Here is a 12577-nt window from a genome sequence, read left to right as displayed (position 1 = left end):
GATTCATTCATGAAAATTCTTACATATAGCCCCTTTAACCTTTATTTCATAAACATATACTCTCTGTGCTTTTTAGTCATTTAATGGGAAAGTCATTGCGGTTCACTGTTGTTTTGGACGCCGTTGTCTGTCATTGCAAGAAAACACATTTTTATTTTTGGCTAAAACTATCCCTTTAAGACTTTCCTGCATGTCTGGACACAATACTTCTTAGTTCATACAAATACCTGGATCTGTTGTGCCCTAAAAATAAACACCCTAAGGGCCGGCAATTGACTGAATACTTTGTATTTGGTGAGAAAAAATCAACAGTGAAGAGAAAGACCGGCTTGCTGTGCCACACATACTGTCAAGGCCTGTTTGCTCCGGCATTGAACTGGGAGAATGAAAGAGGATCTTTTTAAAGAGCTGCTTTCATTGAAGTGGCCCATATATGCTCAGTCGCTCCACCAGAGGTTTGTTCTGAAGGAGCCTTTGGAAGGCAGTGTCACTTTCTGGCTTGTTCTTTAAAAGAGTGTCACTGAGGTTCTTCCTGGTATTCTGAAGAGAAAATAAGTTTGCATAGAGTTCTGCACCGAGTGGCACTTCATTATCTCATAAAGATAATGAGGAACTGTGTGTTGCTCACTTGGAATTACCTGGAATGACCTGCTATCAATAGGATTACAATGTCACTTTCATGTCATGGAGAGGTTTTACCTCTCAAGAACAATTTCGCATTTTGAGTTTTATTCATGTAAATAAGGTTATTTTAAATGCACCTATACCACAAAAGAATAAGGTTCTATATGGAATCCTAGGGTTCTTGACTCAGTTTTAAAGAACCCCTTATGCCAAAAAGGTTCTATATGAGGAGAAAGGTCTTAAATGATTGCATGATACTAGTTTTCTAGTGATAAAGTATGTTTACGAGCTGCTTAATTCATAAAATGTTATTAAAATAAAATGAAAACCAAATTAATTCATTGAGGGTTCGTTTACACGACAACGATGTACTAAAAGCAGAAAAGTGTTTCCTTTGCGTTTTTTTTGCGTACAGATGACAATGTTGTCGAAACGATTCCTGTTCACACGGATCCGCAAAAATTATTAAGAACACTGTATTTGCTGCCAGGCCGGTAGATGGCGATGTCACTCTGTAAAGAAAAAATAGTTTAAACACGTAATGCACACGTGCATGATGTCACTGTTTTCACAAATTTACGTTTTTGTAGTTTACACAGAGAAAATAATGGGATAATGGAACCCGTTTTCAAAAGTTTGTGTTTTCAGACCCCCAAAACGTCATTGTCGTGAAAATGAATTTTTTTTACGTTTTTATTTCCAGCGGTGTCGTGTAAACGCCCCCTAAAACTAAATCCATAAAATTATCCCATGATGGAAACCCCTATATGGTTCTGTATGAAACGCCTGAAAGAACCCTTTAAGGCCTTGTCCACACTAATGCGTTTTTGTTTGAAAACGCATCTTTTTCTCTCTGATTTGGTCTTCTGTCCACACTGAAGGCCCTTGCACACTGAGTCCGAAATTCGCATCCGAAATTTTTGCACGTTAAAAAATAAATACGACCTCACGTTATGTCAATCATTGCCTCAGAAACTTTTGTACGTCATTAAAAAAATTGGATCAGGTTCGATTTTCTGCGTTTTTCGCATCCGTAGCAAGCATTTTGATTGGTGTTTTGACAATTCAGAGCCACCGAATCACGAATACGAAAAAACGCATGCGAACATTTCAGACTCAGTGTGCAAGGACCTTGAGACAGCGTTTTTGTCCTGTGAAAACTGAGCTTTTTGAAAGCGCTTTCCTAGATAAATTTGAAAACGCCGTTTTGCGTTGCACTGTGGACTGTGAAAACGGAGGCATTTGAAAGCGATGACGCATGTTTAGTCATGTGATGCATATTGTACCGATAGATATTCTTGTTTATAACGGTATTATGCCTTTTAAGTGCCATTCACTTTCTCCCTGTTGCTAAAATATGTTACTTTGTACACTCTTCATATCGCAGTTCTGCAAAGATGAAAGAAAATGTACTCGCATTTGCTGTCCTGCAGCCAAAACATAAGAGCAGTTGTGTTTTATTTAGACCAAACATATAATGGTGAGTGAGTGCGACCTGGACACATCAGTAAATAATGAGATATTTTGCTAAATAAAATCCTGCCAGAACAATAGCTTGAGAACTTTATGTCTGTTACATCTGTATCATCTCAGTGAGTAAAGGTGAATTTAGTGTTTTTCGAGGTTTCAGTGTGGAGGAGAAACTGGTGTTGATGGAGAGCGCTTTGAAATGGAAGCACCGTCTTCAAATGTATGTAGACGTAGCCTAAGTTTCTGTAGAACCTTTTCTTCTATAGAGAGGGAAAGAGGCTGTCCATATACAGACAATCAAGGCACATAGGGGACAGAAGTAGAAGTAAACAAAAGGACTTGAGATCTGTAATGTAATATTATATCAATATCACCTGCCATAGAGTCATGTGTGGGGTACAATGTACAGTTACTGACACCTTATTTGGACTGTCACGGTCAGCTGTGAGCGAAGCTGTGAGTGAAGAGCGCCATATTGTTAGGATTTAATTAAGACGAGGAGGAGAGTGAAGGGCAGGCGGCGTCTCAGTGTGAGATCAGGTGCGCTTAGAATATGATGGTCTGTCACCCTGCAGCTATTTGCAGATTTTTTTTTATTTAACATTTAATAAGAGCCAATGAAGAGACTGAATATTCTCAAAGCACCGCTCACAAATTGTGGCTAATAGGACGTGACAGTGCTGTCACCACATAACCAGAATGCCCATGGATCTTGTATAAAGAGTGCAATGTCTTTATCCAGCCCTCAATATTTTAATAATATTTTCAATGCAGCCTATTTTTAATTTAGTAGATTAGAAATAATAAGCAGAATCATTGGATGTTAAGAGTTATTTAAGAATTGCATAAAGTTAAGTGACATTGAAAGTCAAATCTCAGACATTTAACGGATTCATTTTTTTATAGGATCACTTTTGAAATCATCCATGCACAATATATATATATATATATATTTGGGTCTCAGACTTTTGAACCCCACAATAAATAGGTAAAAATGTAAATGTATAATTGGGATTAGAGAGATTTTTTTTGTAGAATTATTTTATATACTTATTTTTACAATTTGATTTATAAGGCATTATAAATAATAATGCTTACAGAATGCTCAATACTGTTGTTTTTTAATGCAAATTAGCTGAGGGATTCAGACATGTATTTAGCTATTTTCCATGTTAGGTTAATTAAACAATTAACTAGATAATAGATTATCTAATAGATATCAGTACAAAAAACATGGTTGCCTATTTGTGTCTCCTAATGCTTTTTAGGGGACATGAAGGTGTAACGTGCCATATACAAAAACAAAACGTGAGGGAGGTGCAGTATAGGAGAAGGACAGAGCGAGTAAATCAAGGTGTGTGTGTGTGTGTGTGTGTTGCACAAACATATGTAGGGCAAATATTCCACATGGAGCGGCGCCATGAGAGGAAGCGCTGGAGCTCTTCCAATTATTTAATGCAGCAGCAGCAAGTAAACAAAAGGGAGCTGTGATGGAGACGACAGCTGATGCAAAACTGATCAGACAACCGGGGAGAAGTTCTGATGTAATCTCCTGATGCTTCTGGACCCATAGAGAGCTTCATACAGTCATGCAGGGGAATAGACTACGAAATATACTGTAAAAATGCATGAGAACTTGCTGGGTTTGCAGTTACAAGAACTGCAGAATTCCCTGCAGTAAATGAAGCATTGCGTTTGGTTGCATTCAGTAGGACCTAAAACTCTGGTGTTTTTTTAATATGTAGCCCTGAAAATAAAGGCTTTTTAAATACTACAATCTATGCGAGGACCTGGACATGGAATTTTGTTCCTTTTATGAGGAAGGATTCACTTATAATTGTTTGACCTAAAACTATGTTGATGCCCTGGACTCTTAAAACTACACTCTTTATTGGCATTCATGGTTCCATGAAGAATCTTTAACATCCATGGAATCTTTCCATTCCACAAAAGGTTCTTTATATTTTTTTAAATGTTCTTCACACTAAGAAAAAAAATATATATTTTAAGAACTATTCACTGAAAGGTTCTTTGGGAAACCAAAAATGGTTCTTCTATCAATGGCATCACTGCCAAAAAACTTGATTTTTAAGAGTTTAAGACCAAGGTAAATTAATGATTTCATACACATATTTTTGGTATGCATATCAAATATAAACATTCACTCATTCACAAGACAAATGATTATTTAAAAACACTTTAGTTTAGGGTCCAATTCTCACTATTAACTAGTTGCTTATTAGCATGATTATTACTAGGATATTGCTTGTTTATTAGTACTTATAAAGCACATATTAATGCCTTACTCTGCATGACCATATTCTACTTAATCCTACCATACCTAAACATTATCGCTAACTACCTTACTTACTGTTAATAAGCAGTAAATAGGAGTTTACTGAGGCAAAAGTCATAGTTAATAGTGAGAATTGGACCCTAATCTAAAGTGTGACCAAAATCACTCATAAGACCTTAGTGACAACATACAACATGCTTTAACCCATCACAAATTGCTGTTTTACCTCTTAATAAGAGCACTTAACCATTACTATTTGTCATACTTAGGGTTATATATTAATTATGAAACTTCAGGGCATAACTCACACCATTTGTACATGAGTTATACTTCAGATGATGTGACTTTTACTTCTCTAAGTGATCAGACTTAAGATTTTCACCTGGAAGATGATGATAAAACAGGTGAAACAAACACCATAGACCGACATTGAGGGAAAGACCCTAGTCATATCTAGAGACGAGAAGATCAAGGAGATCTGGATGTCATCTGTTTTGACTCTGGCCAGTAAGCAACCACCCTAACAACCATGTAGCAAAAATGCGCTAATAACCACACAGAACTCCTGTAGGGTGATGGCGAGATCAAATCTGAGATCCACAGGGAATCTATTAGCAGTCTTAATGACGGTATGAATAATAGAGAAGGACTGGTTCTAAAATGTGCATTCCTTTATATTTATCTGTGGGTTATAGGGCCTCCAGCGGCTGTGCACAGCCCCGTTCTGAGATCATGCTAAACCTTTTGAAGCTTAAATGATCTCAATTCGGTTTGATGAAGATCTGTTTTTCATTATACAGCATTTGCAAAATAACATTCACATGAGATCTACAGATGTAACAGAAATGTAAACCCCCAAAATAATCCATGATGTATATCTAATATGTCACATCATTATTTCATTAATGTGAGTGATATTATTTAAAAGTTTTAGGTATAATATACACATGCTAAATTCACTGCTAAAGACACTGCTATGAAATGCTTGCCAAACCATTTTAATATAAAATCATAAACAGGCTCTGTTTACACCAAGTATGATAATAAGCATTGTGAAGCTCATTCTTTTTTCTAAATTAAAAAAAATATATTCACAATAAATCAACAGTTACAAAAAAAAAAAAAATTACTAAACATATCTAGGCTACTAAAGTTTAAAAAGATATTAAACTAAACAAAGTAGGTAAAAAGGGTTATGCATACAATATGTAAATATGTTATGTAAATATGCATACATCTGCTGCTCGTCAGAACAGTGCATAATTTTGGGTAGTTAGAAGACTGCCATTCTGAACTAATACACATGCAGATAACTACATATTATCATTACTGTTATTATATTAATTATAATTATTGCCATAGCACTCTAAACATCGTTACAGCTTTACTATCACCATAAATAATCTTTATCTAAAAATATTTTCTGTTCTCCACATAACACTCAAATAACCATTAGTTTCTATATTTAACAAACTCTTCAGAAAACAAACCAGAGAAATCTCCCAACATGCTTGTCTCACGGAAGATCACATTGACCTCTCAATAGTCATGTTTCCACTGTCAGGCCAAAAGCGAGTCGCGTTTCCACTGTCAGGCCAAAAGCGAGTCGCTTTTCCACTGTCACTCCCTGGGCTTAATCGGGCTTTCCTCTGGGTCAACGGCCAGTGGTTTTCGGCCCGCCGAATACCTTAGTCCAAAGCGGGCCAACTGGGGCTTGAGTCATAAACAAAGGTGGGGTTTATCTGAGTCAGGAGAGGGACAACACCGCTGCTCATTTCATATATATTAAATATCAGGCTACTTTAACATTTAATTAAGACAAAAAAAAAAAAAAATTAGCTCAAAACTCACTTTCAGACACAGTGAGTGTTTGCAATAACTTCCTTGCGATCCGATGGGGATTCTAATCACCGTATGAGGCAAAAATATTAATATGCGATGCTAAAGGCTACGTATGCTAACCGTTGTGATAATAAATACACATATTTTATGGAAAATACCAGAGACTGCTTGCAGAACGTAGAAAAATCACATATGATTATAATCGTGTATTTATTCGGTTTAATGTTTTATCTGTCTCTTCTCTGTGCCTTTGTTGATACCGGACTAATGCTGCCTTCACATGCTATTGGAATTATCGTAAAGTGTCCTATTTAAAAAATAAAATTGGACATGAACACCCTCTCAAGTCAAAATTGTAATGCACTGAGCTCGTAATCACGACTTCAGAAGTGGGAAGTTGGAAATTTCCGATAGCACGTGAAGGCAGCATAAACGTACTCCGGTTAAGTCGTGTAACTAATAATTCCTGTTTTCTTCTCGTGAGCTCCTCCTGTTGGTCTGGCTGAAAGGAAAACAGTATAGTGAGACGGGAGATATTGCATAATTTCGTGGAAAATTAATAGAAATGCTTAGTCTTTCTTTCTAAAGAAATGTGACGTAAACAGGATATTTATCAATATTTGTCTAAATGCGTTAGCCTTTGGACTTAAAAAGCCTTAAAAGAGTTGTTTTGTGCATTCTTGCGATCGCAAATAAATGGAAGCAGGTACAACTGCATTGGTATGTGTATGTGTTTGATTGAGCATGAGTGATGTGCACTCCTGACACAAATTAATAAATTACGGTCACTGTATAATTTTTTTATTGTAAAACATTGGTAAAATATCGATGCTGGAATCTTAAGTCTTTCGCTTCTGTCATGCTCATTTTGCGAGTTTTCAGTCAGCTCAGCTGGTGAAACGGTGGGGTTGTGTGACGTTGTTCTATGCAGGTGTGTTAAGGGCTGGTTTTAGGGTATGCTACTGGTGCTAGAGGTCTGAGGCTATTGGCCTCACCCGGCACGTTGTTAGCCCTGGCTCGCACTGGCCCGACAGTGGAAAAGTGGTTAATGACAACCACACATCTTTCATTCTAGTACTGACGGCCGTGCGCAACAGTTGGGTCGGCGGACATTTCGGAACATGGACCCCAAGTTGATGTTAACCTGCCTCCTCTTGTTCTTCTTGCCGGGAGGCGAAGACAAGGATTTTCTGATAACCGTCTGGGTGAGGATCTTCTCATGCTCCTTGATTTTGCACTGCAGGTGACTTTGAATGGCAAATCCCAGCGACTCTGGATCCACGGACGCTCCGTATACCTCCCATGTCATCCCTTGCTCGTCCCACACGACGTCATTTACACTCTTGGATTGCTTGGCCTTCTCTTCCTCTTGGTCATTTTTCTTACGCTCCAGCTTGGATGCTCCCTTCTGTTTCTTCTCTACCTTTTTACTTTGTGGTGTGGAGCTTGATGTTGGAGGAGTGGTCATTGCGATGTCCTTTGGAGGTTTTGCAGAACTAGCCTCCTTGGATTTCGATGCAGGAGGCTTGGCCGGCTTTACTGGCAGATCCTGGCAGACCTGAGCAGTTGTTGTCTTGGGTTCCTGCACACATGCCACATTATGTGGACCAGATGCTGAAACCGCAGGTGAAGCTTGGCTCTGAAGGTGACAGGTAGTGTCGTTTGACTGTTTGCTTTGGCTGCAGGTCTCGATATTGATCTGATAAACGGGTTGAAGCGGCGAAAATCCTCTTTGGCTGTTCTGTTGAGTCTCTTTAGGCTTGGCCCCAAGCTTGGACTCTTCCTGAAGGTCAGCATCTACATGCACCATCACTGTGTCTGACTGTGTAGGCTTCGCAGGGAGGATCGTACTGGATGCAATGACAGATGTGACCTCTGAGGGGGTCTTGATCCCAACAACCACTGCTATACTGTCAGTCTCCTCAGGTAGTAGGCCAACTGATCTCCGATGGGGTTGTAGAGACAGAAGACTAGGGCTAGTGGCTGTAGATTGACTGCAGACCGTAGCAACCGCCTGCACCTCCACATCATGCCGTTGCGTCCCGGGTTGGTCGCCAAACTCTACTGCTGAAGTCATGGTAGATGCCTCACGAAAGAGTTTACAGTGGACCTGCTTCTGCTCTTCAGGAGCAGCTCCCTGCGTTTGGACCTCCTCATCAATCACTTCCGTGTGGACCGAGTGACTTGCACTGCTAGCTGAAGACACCAATGGGCATCCAGAAGAAGTCTCCTGAGAGGTTCCTGGTGGTTTAAAATCCTTTTTCATGCAGTCATTGCTACATTTGTCCTCTTTAACAGGCATATGATGGATCTCGTGTGGTTGTGGGGTCTGAGATCTTGTCCCAAGTACTGGTCCAGATGTTTCGTCCGCTGAGTGATTGGTTTTAGGAGCATTGGTAGTGGATACCAGTTCAAACTGTGTACTGCTGATGCTTATGCTGGTGGTGCAACTCACATCTTTTGATCCAGACAAAAGTGCCATGTCCTGAATTGTTTTGTTGGTACTGGGAGCCCGAGTCTGGCTTGGCGTTTGATTATGCAGTGTCTCTTTGATTGCACTAGTTTCTTGAACTACTGATGCTTTGCTCTGTGCTTTGGGCTCATGTTGTTCATTTTCAAGTGCCTTTGTTGTGCTATTGCCATTTTCCTCCTTGTCAACATTATATGTATTTGTAGATGATGGGCTGGATGTTGAAAGGACAGTTTTCGAATTTGAATTCATATCACAATCAGTTTTTCTACCTTCAGCACTCTTGGCACACTGACCCGAGGTCTTTATGTTTGCGTTACTGTTTTGAGGTCGCCTGTGATCTTCACTGCCATGGGATGGCATGTTTTTGTCTTCAAGGACAGTCCCTCCAAGAAGTGTGGTGTGGGAATCTTTGATGGAGGAATTGAGATGCATATTATCCTGATCTGAGCAATCCTGGTTTAAGTTTAACTTTGGCTCGATGTCCCAGTTAGCATTTAACTCTTTATTTCCCAGCACATCTATGCTGGCGAGCTGAGGCATCATCTGGACAGTGACAGTCCTTTTGGGGTTTGGTACATTTTCCATGTTGAATCCCTTTTATGTGATGGAAATCCAAAGTCAAAATATTCCAGTTTGGTTTCCCTTTTAAAGCCTGATATTGTCCCGTTCAAGGCTTCCCTAGAGCAGAGAGAAAAAAATAATTTTAGAAACACAAGAGGAGACATACCAACTGCTGTCTTCTTATGATCATTATGAATGAACTGTGTGAGAATCTGCTTGAACATTTATCTGAAAACCATATACAGTTATAAGGGAACACAATAAAAATAGTAAAGCATTTCAATGATGCAGTGTAAATGTTTGAGGTAATTTATAACTGTACAGAACAGCTCGATAGGAAGTTCCAATAAAATAAAACAAAAGTACAACTAATCCATCATAAGCCATTACTCGTAGCAGTGTCATCCTTTACTTGCTCTGTAAAGCATTATATCAATAAATAAAACAGTTTTTGCAACATCAATTACACTGCGCAACACAGGCTTATCACACACACACACACACACACACACAAAAGCATTAAACTATAAAACGCATTGTTTCATATATTTCTTATTATTAAATATTCAGAAGGACAGATTTAGTATCTAGTGCCAAATTATTCAACATTTGATATATTGGGAATATTCAAACAATCCCAGAGGCTTTCATTGGTATATGATGCTCCATTCATCCTATTCATTAGCAAATTATTTAGATAATGCACAACAACACATTTTCTCAATATCACTCTTAAAAATAAAGATTCTTTATAGGCATCGATGGTTCCGTGCTTTCCATTCCACAAAAGTTTCTTTATAGTGGAAAAGGTTCTTCAGATTATTAAAATTTTCTTCACACTAATTAAAAAAAAAAGGTCGTTTAAGAACTGTTCACTGAAAGGTTCTTTGGGGAACCAAAAATAGGTCTTCTATGGCATAACTGCAAAAAAAAAAAAAAAAAACTTTTGTAATCATTATTTTTAAGAGTGCATATGATGATGATGATTAGCAGCAATATATTTTATGTCAGAAAGTCAGTATTTGACCTCATTCCACCACATTCTGTATCATTCTCTATTCTGAAGAGCTGGTGAGCAATTATTCTGTGTTTGACCTTAGCAACTCAAATAGCCCCGAGGAGCCTCAAAAATGGAAATCTGACAGTCAGACACAAACCACAGCTGATCAGCCTCAACAACACTGAACAATGATAGTTTCACCAAAGAATCCTACAAAAGCATTCAAGGTTTTATAGTAATTCTGAGCATGCAGAAGTTTCATTAAGCATCATGTATCCATAAAACAACAGCTACTTTTTACTATTACAATATTTATCATTCTAGATCACTAAGAATGCTTTGTTTATAGACCAATATATAAGCTGACAGATAGATTAATCAGCTGATGCATATAGCATGCATAACAGATCCAAAATGAATCAACATCTTAAGTTTTATGTACATATCGGCAATTACATTAACCATTGGAACAATGACAATGGCAAACCCTACCACTAATATGCATATGAACAAAACAGTTATTCCTGCTGCAGAAAGCACTTTTGGTGAAGTTAGTATAGTTATGGTGTATAATCAGTGCAAAGTATTTTACATTTTCTTCCTTTTCAAACATTAGAGGAAGTCTGTGACACACATACAAACACGCGCACACACACACACACACACATAAGAAAAAAAGGAAACACTGAGCCAGTGCGATGCACTGGCCACTGCGTAAACATTCACTCCAATCGTCTGACAAAAGCATGAAAGTCAATTACGCCAAGTCTCAAATCGTGACCTGTCATTGATGAGAGCCGCTCGGAGGACTGTCGCATCTGCAGGAGGATGGGGGTGGGGAACACACCGTTAAACATTATTAAGTTCTGGCGTCAATGTCTCATATATTAAATGTTAATTTCTACATCCAGCAGATATCCCACAGGAACATACATAAAGGCAGAGAAATGCCTCTTTCTCGGAAGCTGGTTAACACTACACAAATGACCCTAAAAATAATCCATTTTAATAGGACGAAGTCTCGCATATTGATCGGGGCTGTAAATAAGACGACAGACTGCAATCCATGCAATCATTTACAAAGAGACACTCACGTTTCATTTGCAAATACTAGCAAACTCATCTTTAAATTGGGTTATGTGTGCGTGCACAATCACACACACATTTTTCATTGACTTCTGCTGTTTTTATAGTGAGCAAATGATATTCAGTTTCTCACCCTTAAATATTATTCAGTCCCCTATCACTAAATATTTTGCATTCTACAATTTTATATACAATTTAAAATCATTGGCCACAGTGAAGCTGATTTCAGGTTTTTCTATCCTTGAGGGTGAATTTGGTCCCCCACAATATAGGCAAAACTTGACCTACACACAAACACACACAGTATGACAAAATGCCAGACAAAGTCTAAATAGCACCATGCATTATTATGATAAATGAATTAAAACCAGATTAACTGGCCATATCTCTTAAATATGAGAATTTGCTAGTAATACTAACCATTATCTTGAGAAAACCATATGAAAAATATTAGAAAAAGCTTTGCATTAGAAAAAATTTGTTGACGTTTAATGATTTTTTCCTAAAAAAATGCGGAACCCACCCATTCATATACAAATCCTTGCCTTGACTCGTATCGAAATCCCATAACTTGACCTTGTTGGCAAATGCATCACTGTGATGTATCCCTGTAGGAGCTGCAGATAAGAAACACGCGCATAAAAATCCTACCTGGTACGTCTGCGTTTGTATCACATAATTTTCCGTTTGATTAGTGCGCTATTGGCGCGCTGCTCGTGCACTAGTTAGTGCACTCGACGGATTATCAATGAAAGAATGTTAGGCGCGTGTCAGTGAGATAAAACCACGCCTTCCAAGCGCATCCGAAGCGCAAGTTCACTCAGCCTGTGGCGGGTGGCAGGAAGCTGTTCTCTCCATCACCGCTAGATGACGCCATCGTTCCTTAAGAAATTAAAGTTAAATATAAAAAAATAAGAGGATGTCTCAGAAGGAAATTCCTTCAGGTCCTTCCATAAAATGTCTTAATACATTGGATGAAAAAAAAAATGTAATGTTTTTTTTTTTTTTTCTTGAAAATGGAAATAATATTGTATCAACATCACAAGTGAACGTTTTAAACATTTTTTAATGGTTTGGGATTTAAATGAATTTGAAATCATTTAAGATTTTATTAGGAAAGTTTCAAGGTGTTTCTTAATTTGTTTCCCCCGTTCTCTAATCAAACAATTTTAAACAAAATATGTCTGGGAATAGTGTTGAATTTGGTGGGCTGCACCAAACAAAG

The 12577-nt window shown here is 38.2% G+C and overlaps 1 protein-coding gene across 3 annotated transcripts; it reads right to left on the bottom strand.

The window, feature by feature from the left end:
• Window positions 1–5367: 5367 nt before the first annotated feature.
• Window positions 5368–12102, bottom strand: gprin3b (GPRIN family member 3b). 3 transcript variants are annotated; one of them, XM_084107285.1, is made up of 2 exons: window positions 12004–12102; window positions 5368–9383 (listed from the first exon to the last, which is right to left on the bottom strand). In XM_084107285.1, exon 2 carries the CDS (start codon window positions 9288–9290, stop codon window positions 7299–7301), a length of 1992 nt encoding a protein of 663 aa, XP_083963411.1. In that variant the 5' UTR covers window positions 9291–9383; window positions 12004–12102; the 3' UTR covers window positions 5368–7298. The 3 variants fall into 3 exon arrangements, with proteins under 3 accessions (XP_083963411.1, XP_083963412.1, XP_083963410.1); XM_084107286.1 differs by having other exon boundaries at window positions 11773–12088; XM_084107284.1 differs by having other exon boundaries at window positions 11876–12088.
• Window positions 12103–12577: the final 475 nt, after the last annotated feature.

The sequence above is a fragment of the Abramis brama genome (assembly GCF_963993115.1).
Source record: "Abramis brama genome assembly, chromosome: 2".
Taxonomy (NCBI): domain Eukaryota; kingdom Metazoa; phylum Chordata; class Actinopteri; order Cypriniformes; family Leuciscidae; genus Abramis; species Abramis brama.
Note: the sequence above shows the minus strand (reverse complement) of the source record. Positions and strands in the feature narration are given on the sequence as shown.